Source organism: Mastigoproctus giganteus, chromosome 8, assembly GCF_048544385.1.
Source record: "Mastigoproctus giganteus isolate SK-2022 chromosome 8, ASM4854438v1, whole genome shotgun sequence".
Lineage (NCBI taxonomy): Eukaryota > Metazoa > Arthropoda > Arachnida > Uropygi > Thelyphonidae > Mastigoproctus > Mastigoproctus giganteus.
This window is the reverse complement of record NC_143582.1, coordinates 23,507,919-23,532,026: the sequence shown is the minus strand read 5'-3', so window position 1 is coordinate 23,532,026 and position 24,108 is coordinate 23,507,919. Positions and strand designations below refer to the sequence as shown.

General features: G+C 35.4%; 1 protein-coding gene across 1 annotated transcript in view; it reads right to left on the bottom strand.

Moving 5' to 3' along the window:
* The window catches only part of LOC150081364 (brefeldin A-inhibited guanine nucleotide-exchange protein 3), a 235,668-nt gene that overhangs the window by 108,712 nt on the left and 102,848 nt on the right, over nt 1-24,108 (bottom strand). The window contains exons 16-18 of the mRNA XM_090380184.1: nt 20,712-20,899; nt 7,842-8,004; nt 5,079-5,186 (exon numbers count right to left, since the gene is read on the bottom strand). Coding sequence (XP_090236310.1) covers nt 5,079-5,186; nt 7,842-8,004; nt 20,712-20,899 — 459 coding nt within the window. The remainder of the gene's footprint in view (nt 1-5,078; nt 5,187-7,841; nt 8,005-20,711; nt 20,900-24,108) is intronic.

Below are 24,108 nucleotides of genomic sequence, written 5' to 3'. Positions count from 1 at the left end.
TGTTTGTAATTAATATTTCATAGCATGTACAAAATTAAGTAAGTTTTTGTAATTATTGTAAGGTTTATCTTTTAATCCAAATTTTCCTAATCTCTATCAATATAATTCTCAATTCCTACCCTGCTATTTAACTTTTTTAACAACAAATAAAATTGCCAAATAAAACACAGAATAAACCACTCAACCAGTAACAACAAACTGGGGCACTAAACTCCATCTGGGTTGTTAACACTGCTTAATTTTTTTTTTTTTTTTTTTTTTAAATATGAAATAAGATAATAAAAGTTAAATCTTTGCTATAAAATACTTTTTCACCTAACATAAACATATACCAGTATGTGGTTCCCACACTTAAACTACACATGAGGAAGCCACCTAACATTAGCTTTTAAGTGCATATCATTAAATTCAGGATGTACAGGTCGACCATCACTAATCCAGCAGCACTGGGACCTGTGGGTGGCCAGATCACTGGTGGTTATTTTAGCACATACAGTTTACCCAACAGCTAACCACCTCCTACCTTTAACATATTGACTGCTAAGCTAGTTTAAGAAAAAATTCCCCAGGGGCCAAAAAATATTTAGCAAATTATTTGATTAGTAATTCTAAAATAAATATTGTAATGTCAGTGTTGTCATTTTTTCACTTCAAATATATATATATAAAAAAAAAAGACGTTTTTTATGTCGTATATATGTGGCAACATGGCCCATTAGGTTACTTTATTTCTTGAGAAGCCGTGTTGGCCACATATATGTGATGCTATTACGGCATACGCATGAAGGTCGTTCATGATTAGTTTATTGCACGCACAGTGAGCACTGCAATAAAACTAATTGCGATAAAATAAACTCTCAAACGTTGCAATAAGTTTGTCAGTATTGTTAGAGATTTTGTGAAAACAGGTTCGTTAGTGCATTGTATTATCCAACATATATCATTCTTCTTTTTCTTGGTGATTCCCTTCTACTTCTCTCTCTCTCAGGGTAATTCAGAAAAATTTTTTTTTTTTGGCAGCATAAGCCTCAGGCTTCCTTGCACCATATGACTAATGATAATGATAATAATAATAATAATAATATTATTGTGTTGTGTTTTTCCACAGGTTTGTACTTGTACAAACCTGTGGAAAGTGTGTTGTATATATAAAAAAAAAAAAAATCTAAAAAGGAATGGCTAAAAGAAAATTACTAAAATAAGAGGAAATGAGAGAAATTGCTGGAATCTACAATTAAGCAGAGTTAAACTTCTCACAAGACACACCATTGTCAAGTTTTTCAGAAGTTCGACTTTATCTGTTATGGACAATGTACGGTGTTTGCGCTTTACACCACGAGAGGCACTTCCTTTATGCATTGGAACCATGGCTGGGGCTAAATGTAAGCAGGTTATAATAATAATAATAAATGCAGAAAAACAAGTGGGAATGGCTTGCCAGTGTTTACGAGTTCGCACCGACAGCTGATTCGCAGTGGATTTTGCTGGGGCGTTCGACACCCTCTGGTGGCCGAGCGTCTTGGCGAGACTCAGAGCTGCCAACCTTCCATTGAATCTTTATTATTGCATGAAGGATTACCTGGCTGATAGAGCAGTGCAATTTACCACACCATATAAATGCTTAAGTCGCCCAATCCGCAGGGGCTGCCCCCAGGGTTCTGTCCTGGGGCCGCTCCTATGGAACTTTGTCTTAGATGAATTCTTCGCCATGGATCTGGATGGTGTGGAGGCCCAGGCCTATGCAGATGACTTGGTCTTGACCATCGAGGCTGACAGCAGATCCGCCTTAGAAATGCAAGCAAATGATGCCCTGCAAAAGCTGCTAGATTGGACAAAGCTACACTTGCTCAAACTAGTACCTGTCAAGACAAAATCGGTGCTGCTAAAAGGTACGCTAGACTTAAGGAGACCACCACAAATTAAGATTGAGAACAAAACAGTTAAACTGTGCGAACAGATTAAATACCTAGGAATAATCCTGGACAGAAAATTAAATTTCAAGCCACGCCTAGAATATATTAAACAAAAGATAAGAAGATACGCGGCCCTCGTCGCTAGAGTCACTCGCAGGGACTGGGGACTCAGACGTACTACCCTGTCTCTGTACTACAAAGCTCTCTTCATCCCTGCCATCACATATGGCTCCCCTGTCTGGTACGCGAGAGCGGCACTAGAAGTGAATAAACGGATCCTCGAAACCATTCAGAGGACCATCCTCCTTACTATGTCGAGAGCAACTAGAACGACTAGCACGGCTGCCCTCCAAGTCCTGGTAGGAGTTCTGCCCCTGGATCTTGAAGCTATCCACTGTGGTCTGCTCTACCATCTTGCCAGAAACATATCGGCTACAATGTATGACCTCACCACTGACATCACTAATGACCGCAACTATGAGAAGAGAAGAATCACCGACCACCTCGTCCAGATTTGGCAGAGGAGATGGAGCAACACAGAAAAAGGTGCAGTGACCAGAAGATTCCTCCCCACTGTCACTAAGCTGTATCCTAAGGTGCCAGCGTGGTTTCACCCTGGTCGAAATACCACCTTCCTCCTTACAGGACACGGCCCATTTAAAGTTAAACTTCATCAACTTGGCATCATAAATAACACGGACTGTCCCTGTGGCAACCCGGAGTCCTGGAGACAATGTTTGAGTGCGATTTGTATGATGACCTACTACTACGCTAATAACAGCAATCCAATATATCCCAGACAACCAAGAACCCAGACTATTAGACACTCAAGAGGACTACAAGGCACTCAGTCAATATGCCCAGGATCTATTTTCTAGAAGGAAAACAATGATAGAAATATACCAAAGGCAACCCGACTAGAAAGAATGCAGGAGGTCAAACAAGTAAAAACTCAGCATACCACAGAGAGACAAGACTCTAGGATGATTTGGATGGCCTACTGTCGACCCAAAACTGCACTCCCTTGTGCGGTTTTCTTTTTATTTATTTATTTTTCGGGGAGGGAGTATTTGCTCTTCTCCTCGCCTCCCCATGTCGTGGGGCATGGGCATGCCCCACTGAAAATGGGGGGCCACCTTCCTATCCGACCCCCTCTTCTTCTTCCTATTTCATCCCCCATCTACACCCTCCCTCCCATTAATTTCTCTTGTACAGCGACTGCCCCACATGTCCAAATTTAAATCACATCAAATTTTGCCCAACCTTTTAGGCTCTCTAGAAATAGTTCTTTCAGCGTAAAACCCCACGCAGCGCTTTCTAAATGCAATTTTACTTAAATCAACAGCTATAACTACAACCTTTATTTTAGGTCCTAGTCACCGAAATCCCAGGAAAGTAAGTGGCAGGACCTGCCAGAGTATAATTAGTCTCTTGGTACACCCGGCCGGCATCCCCGTTGCTAGGTATGGTAACGCCGGGTCCCACTGGGGGCCCGGCGGCCAACAGGTCGGATGAACAATGGGCACAACAAACTGCATACCACATGACCCATACATTATTTTTAAACCTCTGGCATAGACAGGGTACTGTCACTCGATACATAGAACATACGTGGAGATGGGAGAAATCCCCGGAGCCGTCAGACCCTCAACATACCTATACCTATACCGACAGCTGATGCTGCAACCAATGCCACCAAAACAGTAGTGGCAGGTCGGTGCGCCGACCCGGCAAATTTGAAATTATGTTTGCAGAAATTATGTCCGAATTAGCAGTGGAACCGGATTAATGATGGTTGACCTGTATTAATTTAAAAAATAAAACCTGACTGAAAGCCAGAAGTAAACTAAACTTATTGGAAAATGAAAAGACATCTAATTACTGGAAAACTTCAAATTAAATTGAAAAAGTCGACAGGTACTTATGTAGAGGTTATAGATTATCACTTGTAAGTGTAACAGACTATATACGTAAATGCAACTGATGCAAAAGCAGCTTAGTCTCTAAATTATATACAGTGAGCCAATTTATTAGGTACAATTACCTAACAGCAAATGGATCCCCCTTAAGAAATCCACAGAGACTGGATTCACTGTGGGATATGGATTCAATGAGATGTTGAAAGTGTGCCACAGGTATGATGCTCATGTTGACTCAATTGCTTCTGACAGTTGTTGTAAGTGGGATGGTTGTGGAAACCTACTCTGAAGAACTCATTCCACCTCATCCCAAAAGAACTCAAATGGACTGAGATCGGTGACTGGGGAAGGCCACCACAATAGGCTAAATTTGCTCACCTGTTACTGAAACCAGTTCTTTACAATTCTGGCTTTGTCACAGTGTATTATTCCATTAAAAGAACTCATTCACAGATGAATACACTGTAGCCATGAAGGGATGAAACAATTTACAAATAACCTTTGACATACATATATTGCTGCACTGATATCAAGGAGCCAATGTGTAGTGCAAAAACATGGTATATACCATTACACCACAGCCACCAGCCTGCATTACTGACACTTGATAAGATGGGTCCATCGACAAGCAATGATTTTCTGATCCTCCATTGTCCAGTGTTAGTGTTCCTGAGCCAAATGTAACCATAGCTTTTTGTTTTCTGCTGATAGGAGCAGAAACCAGTTCTTTCATCAGCTGTGATACCCCATTTGTAACAAGGTACAGTGACTTGTGCATTCTCAAATGCCACTTCGGTTATCACTGTTGTACAGTTGCTTTTGACTGGCTGTAACCTTTCAGTTACCCTGAACAAGTCTTGTCAGCTTCTACCAGCCTGTCACACCAACGAGTTGTTTCTGACCAGGGATCACCAATGGCTGGATGCTATTTGGTTATACAACCAATCTCAATATACTTCAGAAATAGTTGTATGTGAAAACCCCAGCAGGGTTGCAGTGTTTGAGATACTTACACCAGCATGTCTGGGGCTGGCTACTATACATCGGTCAAAGTCACTAAATCTTTAATCTTGCCATTCTCATGCTGAATTGTGCACATACATTATCTTCCCAACTACTTTATATTGCATGGTACAAACACGATGCTGTCGCTGAAGGAGGGCTTTATTTCATGAAAAGGATACACCTACCCAATAAAGTGGCCACTCAAGTATACATATACTGCATGTTTAACCATTCAACTTACCTGCCTCCATAGAAGGGGTGAAATATACATTGGTCACTGCCTTTTCAAGTCGCCGGTAGTCAGCAAGTTGTTGAGAACCAGGAATAGAACTTCCAAGTCCATCTACATCTGAAATAGTTATAATCTGTCTACTGTCAACACCAAGTGCCAAGCCTGAACAAAAAAATGAAAGGAATGGAAACAAACAGAAAGAAAAATAAAAATAAAGAAAGACAAAAAAAAAAAAAGAGGAAGAAAGAAAGTAAAGGAAAATAAAATAAAAAGAACAAAAAAAGTATGAAAAAATAAAGAAATTTATAAAAAATTATGCAGGTTTTCTTTAAAAATTCAGATTTTTCTTGTAGTCTATCGATAAAACATAATAGACTGATACACTTCAAATGTCATTATTTTAAAACACCATAGTATGCAATGCCTTCAGAAATTAAAGCTGTCAAAAACAGTTAACACTATCACACAATCAAATATACACACAAATTATTTTCACATTAAAGAAAAACAAAAGATACAATAATGGAGAAAAATTCATCAAGTTTACAGTTTCTCTTTGTTAAAAATTATTCTTCTTTTCAGGTCGTCATCATTAATTTGTAGTATGACTCAAAATGTACCAGAAGGTCCACTTATTGAGTGAATTCAATAGGAAAAATTTTTCAATAGAAGGTGTGCAAGTGTTTAGAGTAATGCCACAATGAAGGAATGTTTCTTATCTGTTTGTTCTTAGATCCACAGTTCTCCAATTCTAAAACAATTAACAATGCAGAATGAAGGTTGAATGAATAATACTGGCAAAATGCAAGTCATCACTAAAATTGATTTAAATTTTTTTTTGGCATATTAATTTTTACACTACACATTGACTGGAGGGTATACCAATCACTTATTGCAGTTGATTGGGTAAGAACAATATCAAACACTACAGTGAAGTTATAATTTTTTGCAGCCGTGGACTAGTCACATTTTGTAGTGAATGTGGCAAAATTCTTATTACATTGAACTTCACATTAAAAGAATTAAGGTTAATTTGATGCAACTGAAGAGAATAGTATGCAAAAAATATAATAAAAAAAAATAGGATTGTTTTCCAGAAACCATGAAATGAAAACATTTCTTATTTCTGCTAATAAGTATGAAGATCTTTTCCAGTGCTCAACATACCTCAGTACACTGAAAGGACAGAATTCATGGGATACTTGGTTCCTGGGCAACGTGACGCTGTCACCCCTCTCACTAGTGGACAAACCCACTGCTTGGCAGGTATATAGGTACACTGCATTCACGTAGACGGTAATCCGTTGTGAGTATGGATAAACGTTGTGAGTTAACCGACTTCGAAAGAGGAATGATACTGGGTTCCTGACGCATGGGTCACTCTATCGCGGTGGTGGTACAGAAATTTCACTATCCCTGTTCGACAGTAGCAACAGTATATCAGGAAAACGTCATTTCCGGAGTAACATCTCATCGTGGAAGGAGAAAGGTGGTGGATGAACGTGGCCGTCGACGTCTGTCTTGTATTGTATTGTATTGTTTCAGCCAACCGGAGAGTGACAGTGACACAAAATCATCGCCAACAGTGCCAGAAATGTCTCCAACAAGACCATCAGCCAATCATTAGCTGCAATAGGTTATTGGAGCCGCCAACCCACCAGAGTCCATTGCTAACACCATGACACAAGACTCTACAAACTGAGCGAAAGAACATCGGCACTGGACCTTGGATCATTGGGGAAGGGTCTCTTGGTCTGATGAGTTCCGTTTCCAGTATTTCGAGTGGATGGGAGGGTGCGTATTTGGCAGAAACCACATAAAGCTATGCACCTGTCATGTCAAGAAGGAACTGTTCAGGCAGGTGGATGGTCGGTAATCATCTGGGGAGTGTTCAAGTGGCACACGTTGGGACCTCTGGTACGTCAAGACACATATCTGAACTGTCCAGGTTACGTGTCCATCCTTGCAGACCATCTGCATCCCTTCATGGTCATCGTGCACCCACAGGGCAATAGATTTTTCCAGCAGGACAATGCACCTCCCTACAGAGCCATGGTGCCTAGTTCGAAGAACATTCCACAGATTTTACCACCATGGAATGGCCTCCCCATTCACCAGACATGAACCCTGTGGAGTATCTTTGGGATGCTGTGGAAAGGTTCATTCGAGCTTTGGATCTTCCACCCAGGAATGCGACAGAATTGTGAACAGCGGTACAGTAAATATGGATGGAAATACCTGTGGAACACTTTTATGAACTAGTGGACTCAATGCCTCACCATGTGACTGCCCTTATCCAGGTGAAAGGTGGGGCTAACCATTACTAGATAAGTATCCCACGATTTCTGTCCACTCAGTGTACATGTCTCCTTACTACCAGAGCACCAAAACAATTATCCTCTGTGAGAGTACAGCCATTTTACCACATGTCACTAGTTTGGCACCATATGGCCTAAGATACTGATGCACTGTAAAACCAAATCACTATGGCACTCACAAATTCTAAAGGTCTTTTTGAATTTGGGAGCTTTTTTGCCAGCAGCACTACTGTGAATAATACTGGGTGTGCCTAAATAATTGGAACTGAATTTGACAGATATCTCTAAGTCCAACCCTGTCACTCAATCACTCTTCATTATCCCAATAAAAAAAAAAAAAAAAAAACTGAATTAAATCGTTGGTACCAGAACTTTAAATGACATTTATCATTTTAAACTTAAAAAATCATGTGTTATAAATTTATAATGAAATATATCATAGGAAGTGTCTTACCAGTCAGCAAATTAATTAAAGCTGAATTGTCTATAGATGTGGGATCATACCCTCCTACTTCTAATAAATTGATGCATAAAACTTGCTGATAAAGTTCTGCTAACCATGTGGCAGATAAGTATACCAACACACCGCTGCCATGTACCTCCTCAACAAATTGTTGCTGCAAAAATATAAGATCAGAAAGCTTTTTAATCACTTGAAGACAGGTAAACTTTAACATAAGGCAAATTTTGTTATTAACACAATTGTTCTAATGCAAAAAATCTACTTATGCATTTTTATTAAATAAAAAATAACCTAACACACAGAGCTTCATATTAAAAGTAAAACGAATAATATAATTTCAATAAATTAAACAGAACATATTAAAAAAATATATGAAAGCTTTATGTTGAATTGTTTCCTTGAAATAATTGGAGCCTACTTTTAAAGGATGGTAAAGTAAAATATCAGTGGTTAGAATAGAATGAAAAAATATAGTAAAATGTAGATGAAATTCAGGTGAATAACAAAAAAAAAAAAAAAAAACAAAATCCATCAAACCATGGTAGGAGAAATCAACAGATGATGGAAAGATATATAAATACACAAATCTACATATAAAAGTGACAAATATGTGAATGTTCTCTCCCCCATGTTCACATATTACAGTTTTGTAACACAGCTCTGATTTCTCCCCCTACCCACATTATTATAACTGGACTTGTTAAGATCAAGTTTTTAAAATAAAATCAAACTGATTTTAACTGAAAATTTCTTTTTTTTTTTTTTTTTTTCATTGTACCAATTTCATTTCTAAATGATATGCTGAATAATCGGTAAAAAAAAAAAAAAAACTGAATAAATGGTATATTTGAGATGAAAGATGAAATACACTAAATTGGGGGGGGGGGTAATACAGCAAATCATTGATTATCTGGTGACTGAAGATCTAACTCGATTTTCTGCTAATTGACCACGAGATGTACCAAACTTCGGGCATGTTGACATTTCTTTAAACAGCGAGACCTACATAACCCTCCTTCAAAGTGCATGTGTTTAATTTTACATGAGTATGTCGGATACTGTAATACAACCCAGTTTTAAGTTTATAACATACCACATGTGAATATTTTTTTATTAATTTTTTATGCTTTTCTGAAATATCACCTTCACAGTCAAACCTTTATTTTTTTGTTGCTAAGTTGGTCACACAGGTTCATTTTTGAACCCTGACATTTATGATGTAGTCATATATGAATATTGATCAATGAATTTTTTTTTATTCTCATCAGTACAGACACACTGTAGTCAAATATGAACAATTTAGTAGTTAAATTTCAAAGGAAAAACAAAAAGCATTATTAGTATTCATTTCTCTATGCATTTCATTTTAAAAGCTTATAAATCTAGACACACATGAAAATTTTTCATTCCTATATTTTTTTCCGAGGTTAACAGAATGGCTGAGTGAAATGGGAAGGGTTTTTTTGGCTGATGCTGTATAAGCTTGCTTTCTTGCATCATATGTCTCTACTAATGGTAACAGCACAATGTGCACTCTAAAATAAAATATATATTTCATACTGATGATATTTTAAGGAGTCCTTATGTGCTGTGATGTAATGACTAGATCGTAGATATAGCTTAGCTTAATTTTCAGCACTCACCTCATAGTAATCCACTTAGTTGGTTGAAAGTTTTTCCACGTACATAGTGGCTATGAGATTCTAATAACTTAAAGGAATTATAAATTTAAAAATTACTAAGTTATGAGCTTTAAAAATTTTTTTAAGAAAGAAAAGTGCACCTTCCATTCTATGGTTGTCTAATTAAAATAAATTAAAGTGAGATAAAAGCTTATAGCCGCATACGAGGGACTTTTGAAATTGTCTTCAGTTAGCTATAGTGGGAAGGGAAGGGAAGGGCACGCGAGTGTGTTATATACAGGTTGATTTCCCGAAATGCATTTCAGTGCACGTGGAAATTTAAACGTGCTAAATTCCAAATAGGGGAGAAGTTGGTGGGAATCGTTTTGTTTAATTTGTTGAACAATGTGTGGCACTTAAACCACTCAATGACGAGGGCTTCATTTTGAAGGATTTTATAACTGGAGTTTAGTTTAACTACTGTAATCGCTGAATCGATGAGTGGGTTGTGATTATAAGATTGAACATGTTGTGTTAGTTCTGTACTTGATAAATCAGATTTGAAGTTATTAAAGTGGTAGTATGCATGCGTGTTAGAAATTTTTGATGTCCCAAATTTTCCTGTTGTACTGCCTATCTAACATGCTTGACAATCTGATTGACATCTAATCAAATATATAATGTTATTATAATCCTGTGTCCCATATTCATATGTTGTCGTGTATGAATTGAATTTAGAACTTAATTTATTATAAGATGTAAATATTAATTTGATATCTGTATTCTTAAAAACCTGTTGAAGTCGTTTAGCATATTGTTGATGGTATGGGAGGGCGATAAGGGATTTGTGTATCTTATTCAGGTGGTTATTAATTTTGCTAGGGTTATTAGTACCATTATGGACTTTAGTGATGGTTTATTTTATTAGTTGTAATGGGTATTTCCTGTCGATAAATATTTTGGTGAGGTATTGCAATTCTATGGATAGGTCTGTTTGTGTGTGACTATATTTGATAGTATTGTATATCTGATTGTATAGAACTGCTTTTTTGATGTATAGAGGATGGTGTGAGTGGTAATGTAAGAACTTAGCTGTATGTGTGTTCTTTCTGTATATTTTGGTGCCTAAAGATGTACCTATTTTGTATATAGTAAAGTTTAGAAAATTAATTTTATTATCGGTTTCTACTTCGAGGGTAAATTTAAGTCTCTCATGTGTTGTATTAAATGTGTTAAATAAAGTATCATAGTGGTTTTGTTGCCCATTAAAACCTGTATATAACACACTCTCACGCTCTTCCCTTCCCACTATAGCTAATTGAAGACAATTTCAAAAGTCGCTTGTGCACGGCTATTAGCTTTTATCTCACTTTAATTTATTTTAATTAGACAACCGTCGAATGGTAGGTGCACTTTCCTTTCTTAGAAAAATTTTTAAAGCTCATAACTTAGTAATTTTTAAATTTATAATTCCTTTAAGTTATTAGAATCTCATAACCACTATGTATGTGGAAAAACTTTCAATCAACTAAGTGGATTACTATGAGGTAAGTGCTGAAAATTAAGCTAAGCTATATCTACGATCTAGTCATTACATCACAGCACATAAGGACTCCTTAAAATATCATCAGTCAATTTAACAAAAATCCTTTAACTATTTATTACACCTCTTCCGCATGTCTATCATTTCCACTTTTTCCCCAATGCATTCAGATCTGCACAATAGAAAACTTCATTTCACAAAACTATTAGTTAAATACTTTTCCAACAAACACCATATTACATTCTTAAAGAAATGTCTCACGTATCACATAACACCCAATTTCGCTTGTATCTGTACCAAAAATACTGTTAAGAAATACCCTTTTATTATACACCAAGCCTATATTGCCATAATTAAAGCCGAATTACGAAAAAGATACAGAGAAAAATATCTCCTTTTAGATCAAATACATACCCTCAAATTCAAGCTTAAAAGAGAACTAATCCCCACGACTTGGTACAATTATGTGCAACAGAACAACACACGAATTCAGGCAACTTTAAGTCACATTACACAAAAGCACACCAAGAAATGGGATACACTTACCAGAAGACACAAAAAAAAAAAATCCCGAGGTGCCTTCATAGCCAGGTGGACAGGAGCAGCAGTGCATAGCACACGCTTCTTGATTAGACTAGGGTTCGAGCCTGTGACCACCAAATATGGAGGATGTGGAAAGGTCAGGAACTGACCACCGCATATCCCTGGAGCAATATGGCCTTAGTTGCTAATGCTCCTAAAAACCAAATAACAACAACAAAAAAAAATCCCCAACTCGGTTGTTAACATCTCTACACAAACATTTTCCCCTAATGAACTTTCTAGTCTAGAATATGGATTCAATTTCGCCATTAACAGCAATCACTACCCAGTTAAAGAAGCCATGATTGAAATACAAACTAAACTTGATAACCACTCGGATAAATATCGTACCATACATGAAACCAATGCTGTTTTTAACTCCCAATTAACTAGTAAACCTAATATTCATCAACAATTAACCCACATACGAGACTTTGTGAAAATTCCGAACATTATAATACAAAAGGCAGACAAAGGCGACACCATCACAATCATGGACAAAAATACATATATAGAGAAAATGTTACACATCCTGTCAGATTGAACGACATACAGAGTTTACAACACGTTTAACATTAACAAACTTAAAAATAAACTTGACGGGATCCTAAGAAGACTCAGAGCCAACAAACAAATTAATCTACACACCCTCCAGCAAATAGGCATACGCAGTAATATTCTTCCACACATTTTTGGAATAGTCAAACTCCATAAACAGGATTATCCTTTAAGACCTATTGTTTCCTATAAACAGTCCGCCTATCCTAATCTATCCATATTCCTCGTCAAAATTATTTCACCTTTAATAAGATTTTCTCGGTTCAGAGTCTACAATACTAAACAGGCACATGAACGGATAACTTCCATGACCATATCTGAAAACGATATTCTCGCGTCCTTCGACGTCGTCTCCCTATATACAAACGTGCACATCGAAACCATGCTACTAGCTCTTAAAGAACTATTAATTAAAGACGACACTTTGACAAAACATGGTGACTTAAACATTAATGACATTTTAGAGCTCATGTCACTGTTATTTAATGTCAAACAATTTAAATTTCAAAATAACATCTATGAACAAATTTTCGGCCTTCCCATGGGCCTCAGTATCTCTGTCCCTTTATCCGAAATCTCCCTCACTTCTATTGAAGAAAAAATACTTCAAACCTTTCCCCCAGGGATTAAATTGTATGAGATATGCGGACGACGTCCTTTTAATGGGCAACAAAACCACTATCGATACTTTATTTAACACATTTAACAACACGATGAGAGACTCAAATTTACCCTCAAAGTAGAAACCGATAATAAAATTAATTTTCTAAACCTTACTATACAGGGTGATTCACTACCAGTGCAACAAACTTGCAGGAGGTGTAGGGGGCACAAAGACAAATCGGAATCACATAGCATTGCAGGGTCCAAAATGCCTTCGTCATTCGGTAGAGGACGTTGAACGGGAGGTCGCGTGAACAGCGATCCTGCTGGAAGTCAGCATTTGCGAACCGTTTCTGTTGAAGAAACCAAGTAGCAAAAGTCCTCCAGAGTGGATAATCTGCAGGCTCCAATGATTGGACGCGTTGCAGATGGTATGAACTCATTTGGTTTGTTGACAGTATCCTCCTCCATACAGTAGATTGGGAAATACCCAATCGTTGGCCTATCGCTCGAGTACTCGTACTCGGATTGCCTTCTGCAAGACGTAGGACATTCTCCTCATTGTCTGGCATCCTCGTCGTTTGCTCTCGATTCATGGTATCTCTCGTGAAACAACCAGTCTCACGTAACCTTCTGTGCACACATGCGAAAATCGTATGATGAGGAGCACGCCTCTGCGGGAAACATTCCTGGTACAAGCGCAGAGCGGCACGCCAGTTACAGTCCGCAGCGCCATACGCGAGGTGCATGTTGGCCAGTTCAACGTTTGAATACTCGTCCATCCTACTGCCTTGGGAACCGGTTCACAAATTCTGACCCAGCGGGATCGCTGTTCACGTGACCTGTTCAACGTACTCTACTGCATGACGAAGGCATTTTGGACCCTGCTGCAATGCTATGCGATTCCGATTCGTCTTTGTGCCCCTACACCTCCTGCAAGTTTGTCGCACTGGTAGTGAATCACCCTGTATACAAAATAGGTACATCTTTAGGCACCAAAATATACAGAAAGAACACACATACAGCTAAGGTCTTACATTACCACTCACACCATCCTCTATACATCAAAAAAGTTTGTGTGTGACTATCAAATATAGTCACACACAAACAGACCTATCCATAGAATTGCAATACCTCACCATAAATTTCGACAGGAAATACCCATCACAACTAATAAAAGAAACCATCACTAAAGTGCATAATAGTACTAATAACCCTAAAAGCAAAATTAATAACCACCCGAATAAGATACACAAATCGCCCTCCCATACCATCAACAATATGCTAGATGACTTCAACAGGTTTTTAAGAATACAGATATCAAATTAATATTTAAATATTATAATAAATTAAGTTCTAAATTCAATTCATACAAGACAACATATGAATATGGGACACAGGATTATAATAACATTATATATTTGATTAGATGTCAATCAGATTGTCAAGCATGTTAGATAGGCAGTACAACAGGAAAATTTGGGACATCAAAAATTTCTAACACGCATGCATACTACCACTTTAATAACTTCAAATCTGATTTATCAAGTACAGAACTAACATAACATGTTCAATCTTATAATCACAACCCACTCATCGATTCAGTGATTACAGTAGTTAAACTAAACTCCAGTTATAAAATCCTTCAAAATGAAGCCCTCGTCATTAAGTGGTTTAAACAGCACACATCGTTCAACATATTAAACAAAAAGATTCCCACCAACTTCTCCCCTATTTGGAATTTAGCACGTATAAAGTTTCCACATGCACTGAAATGCATTTCAGGAACTCAACCTGTACATAACACACTCGCTCGCTCTTCCCTTCCCACTATAGCTAACTGAAGACAATTTCAAAAGTCACTCGTGCGCAGCTGTTAGCTTTTATCTCACTTTAATTTATTTTAATTAGACAACCATAGAATGGAAGGTGCACTTTCCTTTCTTAGAAAAATTTTTAAAGCTCTTAACTTAGTAATTTTTAAATTTATAATTCCTTTAAGTTATTAGAATCTCATAACCACTATGTACGTGGAAAAATTTCAACCAACTAAGCGGATTACTATGAGGTGAGTGCTGAAAATTAAGCTAAGCTATATCTACGATATTTCATACTGATAATGGATTTGCATATTGTTATTTTGCATTCTAACTGATGTTAGTGGTAATTGCTGTACTGCATTTTTAGAAACTGATAGTGCAGTAGTGACTAGAGAATTTTTATCAATTTTGATTTTTTCTAATCTAATCCACTCTAAGCACTATAAAAAGAGAATTTATTATAAAAATAATTGGTTTTTTTTGTTGTTGTTTAAATTTTTTAAACCAGCAAGTTAATTTTTAGTGATCACTGCATTCCATTTAGAAAATTATAACATGACAGCAAACAGTTTTATCAAAATTTTCCAGTCAGATAATCTAAGTTCCATAAAAATAAAATCTCTTATTACAAAAACAATTAGTTATGTGCAAACTTTGGTTGTGGCTGTTTATTGTTGTGCACAGAATGATGGCATTTGCAGTATGACAGTTATACACTGTACCTCCATAATTTAAATTAATGGCTTTCAATATTAATAGCTAATTAATATTTAAAATTTAAATTAATAGCTTTAAACTTATACAGATTTAAAAACTATTAGTTTTAATTTAAAATTTTTTAATCTTTAAAAATTAACTGCATTCCATTTTTAGAAAGTTATAATACAACAGTGAATAGTAAGTACTGATCTAAACTTTTCTTTTAGTGCCATTACAGTTTATAAAATTATTTCCCACAAAAACCTACAACACAATGAATTTTTTCCTCTCTACATTTCTTTGAGTCACCTGGGCTGTTTGAGACATTTTATTACAGACATTAATACTCTAAAATCTGTAATAAAATTAGTCAAAAAGTTCTTGTATGTGTCTTTAAGTTCTGTATGACCACAGTTCACAAATTAAAAATTCTAAACAGCTGACTGTGAACACAAGAAAAGTAGGTGGGATAAATGTGAAAATGAGAGTGCTTAAAAAGCTCAATCCTTGATAAAGTATAATCTTATATTAGAAGACAAAATTCAAAAGGCATAATTTCTTATGGGTTTAGGTAATTAACTATATAATATCAGTGTAGATACACCATACTTTACCCATAAATTTGAACTACATATGTAGTGTAAAGGCATCACTTTAATTGTATCTCATATCATGGGTGCCTTCATAACGAGATAGCTGGTATTGCACTACTTCAAATAAATAACGCTTCTCTAGTAGAGAAGACTACTGTTTTCAGTAGTCTTCTCTACTAGATTATTTATATTATTTATTAGATTATTTATACTATATTATTTATTTTCAGTGTATACCACCACCCAGACGATCGTTTCGAAGCTAGTTGGCTTCATCATCAGTGAGCGGATAGGTACCCTGGTAATGTAACATGCCACCACAGTTGCAAAGTTATACACAATATGAGACACAATTAAAACAATGCCTTTATGCTACTACGTAGTTCAAATTTATGGGTAAACTATGGTGCATTTACACCGATATTATATAGTTAATTACCTAAACCCATAAGAAATTATGCCTTGTGCATTTCATCTTCTAATACATTATTATTTATACACCATTTGGCATCTCTCATATTGTGGAAATAATTTCGCAACTGTGATGGCATGCTACATTACCAGGGTACCTACCCACTCACTGATGATGAAGCCAACTAGCTTCAAAACAATCATCTGGGTGGTGGTATCCACTGAAAATAAATAATATAGTATAAATAATCTAATAAATAATATAAATAATCCAGTAGAGAAGACTACTGTTTTCAGTAGTCTTCTCTACTGAATTATTACTAGAGAAGCGTTATTTATTTGAATTAGTGCAATACCAGCTATCTCGTTGTGAAGGCACCCACAATATGAGATACAATGCCTTTACACTACATACGTAGTTTAAATTTATGGGTAAACTATGGTGTATCTACACTGATATTACTTGACTTTCACTTGATTTTCAAGTGATGTTTGTTGTGTCTAGTGTCTGAAGTGTTTTTTTCAAGTCGTTTTACATCTCTCATATTGTGGAAATAACTTCACAACTGTGATGGTATGTTATATTACCAGGGTACCTACCCACTCACTGATGATGAAGCCAATGGTGTATCTACTCCGATATTATATAGTATAATTTTATAAATGAAGTGCGCATGTTCTTTTCCTAGTTCAGGCATAGGATATTCTAATACAGACCAAAGTTTTAATTAGGAAAAAGAAAACCTGTTTTCTGCAAATGACAACATCAAGGCACAAGTTGAAAACAATAGTTTTTTTCTTTAATGTAACTGTAGTTGAGTGTAAAAGTGCAGTTCAGATCTGTGCATTAACAGAAAATACAGTAATAATCTTGTACTCTGTTTTGTAAACCTCTCATATCCTATGTGGTTTTCTTGAAATATGAATTAAAACTTTATTTTTATTTATTTCCTCACATCTCAATTGGAGCTACTACTTACCAGATTTGCTTTGGTATTGCACTACTTCAAACAACATTTCCCTGTCTCAGTAGGAAAATGCTGTTTATGCACCTTATTAAGAAGTTAACAATACTTCTTAATAAGGTACTTCTCAATACTCAAATAAACAGTATGGTAACTCTCAGTGTTCTACTGAAAGAGCACAATACAGAAGAAACTCACTATGAAGAAAACTAGGGTTTTGTATAATTTATCTCTACCATTACAGCAGACACCCCCCATATAACACTTTGAATTTAAGTGTAGAACAGAAAAGACAGATTCAGTTATCATGCATAAAAATGCAAGAACACATGGCAATGTTTTTGATATATGAACCCATAAAGACACTGAGGATAAAATGTTGGTTTAAAATGACTAAAATGGAATTCTTTGTTGGATAATTGCTTTAAATAGGGGAAATCTTGAATGGCTAAAATGTATAAGCTTATGGGGCATTTCTTTTTGAAACTACACACTTTCAACTTCTAAGGAAGAAAACACTTAAGCATGGTCCTCTTAAACAGATGTCGCTGTATTTTAATGTAAAAAAAAAAAAAAAAAAAAAAAAAATACTGTATGTATATACATATACTTTTAATTACTGTATCTACATTTTCCGATGACATTTATGTAATGTGATATGACTAAAGCACCAAACTAAAGGTGAACACTGGACCTCGCAACTCTGGCTGCAAGCACGACAAATCTGATGAGCATTACAGTTATGCAGCTGTATTATGGATTTTTTGATATGCTGATTACTTTAGTTATCACACATCAGTTATTACAGTGAGCCAGTTCATTTGATTTATTGTTTATTATGTGTGTACAAACCCATATTTCACAGGAGTTCACTAACAATGCCTATCCACACTATACAAACTTTCCTGAAACTCCCTCTCCTTATTGACCAATGCCTGATAATCTTTATCTATTATAGGAAGACTGAATATCCCAAAAGTGCTTATCTGTTAACATTTTCACCCAAAAATAGTGGATAATCAATCAATCAATGACTTGCTGTATTTATTTTTTTTATTATTTAAATTTAAAATCACATACTAAAATTTGAATATATTTAAATGTTTGAAAAACTAAGTAATTTTCTAAATTACTTAGCAATTTTTATAAAAAAAATTCTGAATTTAGGCAAAGTACCTGCATGATAAGTTACTACTATTACCATCAAAAATGTCCAGAGTACCATAAGAAATTACAGATTATGGGCTGACTGTGTAATCTGTACAAAAAAGTTAAGCGAAATGATTAATTTAAGAAATTACAGAAAAAAAAAAGAAGGATATGGAAAGATAATGGGTTAAATTAAGTATAATTAGTAAAAGTAGTAAGAAGAAAGAAAAACTAACATCAGAATGATGCAAAGTTTAAACATCACACTATTCAATACTAATGTGTTTTTTTAACCCATGAGCAGCAGTTCGTACTTTATAAAGTGGCCAAAACCATGCATTCCAACAACTTAAAGTTTATAAATGGCTATATAGGAAATAAATTCAATATAAACAAACAGCAAACTTAAAAGTTAGGAAATTTTATATACACAGTATAGTACATAATTAGTGCTATTGCAGAAGGCTCAGTAGACTCCACACTGTGTGTGTGTGGGGGGGGGGCAATTTTAGAAATTAGGTCTATATTTTTCAGGCCTGCATCAAACCTTGCTAGTACTAACCATGGTAGCGTTTCATTATTCTACTAGTTTTCAATTAATTTATTTTGTATATTATAATCCTGAAATTGCATACATGTATTTCAGAAAAAGAAAAACAGATAGTGAATATAATGTTTCAAACAGTAGACTAGTGATTTTTGTTGCTGTATTTTGTTGGGTATACTTTGGTAATAAAATCTTAAATTTTTAACTTTTATAATATGTATTAATAGCGATGGCTCAAGGAACCAGCCTGTAGAAATCTCACCATTCAGTGACTCTCAGTTATAGAAAGGTTGCTCTTGAATTAGGATATATGAACATGTTTCATATTTATAAAAAATTCTCTCTGACTATGCATATTATGGCATATACTCTGTCTGAATATTTTGTATATTCAGTTAAATGAATTGTGACTGCATGTGTTGTCCTGGTGTTCATGAAAATGGATACCAGAATCATTTAAAGCCATTTACATTCTGTCAAATTTACACACATTGTTTCTTAAGTATACTATGAATCAAGGAGCAACTGAAAATAAAGGGTGCATCCCCTGCAGAGCTGATCAGGAGGAGTGGCCCTTGTAAAACTGAGCTGAGTAAAATGCATGTTCTTACCTTTAGGAGTCCAAAATTATTTAATAAATATTTTAAAATATTTATTAAATAATTAATAAACATTTTAAAGTCTGGCTCAGTCTTGCAGAGAATCCCCTCCCATTGATTTTCATTTCATTGTTGATTTTCAATTGCTTCTTGATTCATAGCTTTATAAGAAACAATGTGTGCAAATATTACAGAATATAAGCGACTTCAAATGATGTCCAATATTCATTTTCATGAATACACAGACAACACTTATAAGTCACATTCATGAATTAAAGATACAAAACATTTTACTCAGAAAAAGTCATGCCATTATATGAATACAGTCAGAGACAATTTTTTATACATATTGTGAAATGTCCATACCATTCTATAACTTAGGGTCACACTGAATTTTTGGAAGGTACCTACAGTACAAACTGGAGCTCTGAGCTATCCCTATCAAATAATATATATATATATTAAAAGTTAAATAATATTAATAATTGAATAATAAAAATTGAAAATTAAGGTTTTATTACTAAAGTATACCCAACAAAATACAACACCAAAAGTCACTAATGTGCTTTATTTTGAGGCACAGTGTTTACTATACTGAAACAATATACTCACTATTTATTGTTATTTTTCTGAAAGATACAATTTCAGGATGAAAAATATAAATATATAAAATAAATTAATTGAAAACTAGAAGAATAATGAAACACTACTATGGTTAATACCAGCAGGATTGATACAGAGGTCAACAATAAAGCCTTAAATTACTGAAAAAAATATTGATAACTCATTGTTGACAGAGGATATGGGAAGACTGTTAAATTAAGTATATTAGTAAAGTATGTAACCAACGGCTCTCGTGAGCTGGATCAAAAGCTATTGTTGCCAGGGTTCACAGGGGGTTAACCCCAAACACCTGAATTATAGATTCAATGATATCTACTAATAAATCGATTATATTTTTAATAATATAAATCATTTCTTGTAGTATCCTTGAAAAATACTTGAGATTTGGCTAAGGCCAACTGGTGGTTCTAGAGTGAAAAAAAAAAAAAAAAAAAGAGTCTGCTCATGGATTAAACTAACATCATTTTCAGCTGGACGCCTGATAACAGCATATTAGTTTATTTTAAAGAAATCCCATTCATATACTGTAGGAGTTAGTAAACTTACTTCTGTTAGAGGAATTATTTGGGATGGGCTCTTATAATAGCTGTTACGGATCAGTTTTAGATTTAATAGAAGAGCAGAATAGGTAGCCAGATATATACCATCTGCATTCAGAATAGTAATATGAGGAACTGCATCTGTATCTAAGTTTTTAGTTTCAGCACTCAGATTTTGCTGTTCATGCCAGAGTTCTGTAATAAAGAGTAAAATAACAGTAACGTTTAGAGCAGAAAGGACAGGTATGACTACCTAACTTATGTTAGGTAATCAGGTCAGATAACTTTTAAATAAACTACATGTAATACAATAAGTTATGGGGAATCCACAATATCATTTACATCTTATATTTCAATAACATCATCTTCAGAATCAAATTTAATTCTGTGAATTTTTTATTTCTTTTAATTCAGCATATATCACTATGTTTACACAGTTTGTTTCATTTACTTTTTTAAGTTTTCATGGTTTTTCATAACTTTGTCCACTTCAGTGCTTCAATCCCCCCCCCCCACACACACAACTAACCAAAGTTCTCTTTTGTTATATCAATGTAAGTCCTTTAAAAAATTAATTTCTACAAATCAGAACACTATACATTTCTTAACAAATGTATAAAAATGTGAAAAATGTATAAAATATATAAAAAATGTATAAAAAGGTGAAAACCAATTATGAGGCATGCCTATTTTTTAACAGATCATTCGAATATATAAGATACAAAGACCTTTTATCAAGAATTTCCATAAAATTTTCAATCTTTCTCTCAACACACACACACACACGAGATAACTGATTAAGTTTTCAGGCCTACCACGAAAAACATGGAAGTAAATAAAATAAAAATTAATATTTGCTATTATATGGGAATGTTGCTACTGTTCCACATTAAAGGCTGCTCTACAAATTGGAACAGTGTAGCTTAAGGGCAGGTTACTGTTATGAATAAAGACAAGAAAACAGTGTGATTATTAATGGTCACTGCTCTTCATGCATTAATGTTATTAGTGTAGCCCTCCTCAGAGTTCAGTGCCAGGCCCATTATAGTTCTCAATATTTATTAACAATATTGATGAAGGTTATTGTTATTTGGTTTTTAGGAGCATTAGCAACTAAGGCCATATTGCTCTGGGAATATGCGGTGGTCATTCCCTGACCTTTCCGCATCCTCCGTATTTGGTGGTGACGGGTTCAAACCCCAGTCTAATCAAGAAGCGTGTGCTACGCACTGCTGCTCCTTACGACCTGGCTACGGAGGCACCATATTGATGAAGGCATATGAAGTTTAAATGCAAGGTACTGCACGCACTTGGGTAGCTGTAATCCCACAATAACATACCAAATGGGTTGTACTACACTCAAGGTGGTGGAGAACAAAAAAGATCTAGAAGTAATTATACAATCCAACAAGAAGTTATCTGAGCAGTGTAGACAAGTTGCTAAGACAGTTCATGGGGGTTCTGCAACTGGCATACAGGAATTTTGCCTATTAACAGAGACGAGATGATTAACCTGTTGTATAAGGTAATGGTTAGGGTGCATCTTGAGTACTGCATAAGTCTGAAAGCCACATTTAGAAAGGAGATAGATTTGTTGGAATGAGTGCAAAGAAGAGCAACAAGATTAGTCAAGGGCACAAAAGGGTACTCTTAGTCAAGGGCACAAAAGGGTACTCTTAGTCAAGGGCACAAAAGGGTACTCTTACCAAGAAAGACTTCAGTTCTGCAATTTGCAGCAAGGAGACTTGATTGAAATGTTTAAGGCTTTAAATGGACTGCGTAAACTAAATGCATTAAATAATCTTTCTCAGATGATGCACATAAGGGAGCACTAAATTCAAACTGAAAAATGGATGGCCATAGGATAGATTTCAACAAGAGTATAATTGATTATTGGAACACACTTCCATCTAGTGTTGTGGAAGTAGATATCATTTTATTTTATTTTTTATTTATTTGTACTATACGGTCCCAGTCAGTTTTCCCGGCAACTCCACAACCTATTTACAATGCTGTACCACCGAACAATGTTGACGCACAGTTATCTCAGATTCCCTCATAGAGGGTCAAATTCATTCTCAATGTAATGTCCATATCACAATGCAATAACCATGAAGGTATCTGACATTATAAAGTTCCAACGTAAAGTTATGATGCTCTCCAAGGATCCAACTGATACTTGTAGGTCCTCCACGAAGAATCAAAATGAGTAGAAGTCCATTTCAGGAAGTAGAAGTCTAAATCAGGAATTGTGATCACAATGAAGAAGTCAATTTTTCCTCAAACCTGAACGGTTAACAGTACAGCAGTTAACAGTAAAGGGGAATATCTCAATCAGCACAGTCCCTGAAACCACAATAACATCACAGGTCATCCATCGAGGAAGCAACCAAAATGAAATCCAACAGGCTCATGGAAGTAGAATTATCATAATAAATAAATTAAATTATCTGTTTATACTCCGGGACAACCAAACGGTCAGAGGAGTTCACAAGATAGCCAGAATACAAGAAACAGCACCATATTCAGCAGTCAAGGGCTTGAACCCCGGTCACTCAAGGCACGTGTACTTATGCACCCGCGTGCCTGACCACTAGGCTACGGCGGTACTAATGAAGTGGGTAGTTTGAATAAATTTAAGAAATGATTAAGGAAATTATCAGAGATGAACAAATGCTGCAGTTTTTTTTTTTTTTTTTTTTGGCTGGGCTGATGCTGTATAAGCTTGCTTCCTTGCATCATTTTCTAATACTAATACTGACAGGCAAAACATAAAGGAGACACATTTTTATTGTTATAAAGAACCCTTTTCAGATGGGAAACTGAAATTATATAAATAATGGACATGTGAGGTGCAAATTAAACTGCTATTCAAATAATATCCTGTCTTTAGACTTAAAGTAATTTTTTAATGTTTTAAAAAATTAAACATCTTAAAACAAAATTTAAAAAATAAGAATTACTCTTAATAAAACAGAGGAATTAAAAATAAAAATAAATTTACTTTTCTTTGTTCCGTAGCAATAATGATTATTGTTATTGGTGGTAGGATTTTCACAACACTTGTCTACCTTTGTCCTTGGACTCAGGGGAGGTACCCATGGCCTGGAAATGTGCAACTGTGACCCCAATTCACAAAGGAGGATCAAAGGGTGACACAAGTAATTATAGACTTGTTAGTTTAACTTCTATTCCAGGAAAATTAAAGGAGGCATTGGTTAAAGAAGCACTGCAGGATCATCTAGACAAGACTTCAATTATAGCTCAGACACAGGGTTTTGTTAAGGGAAAATCTTGCCTGACCAATTTGATTGGATACTATGATGTGGTCACAAAGGAACTGGATGCAGGGAATAACTTTTATATCATATATTTGGATCTTAGAAAGGCTTTTGATACTATTG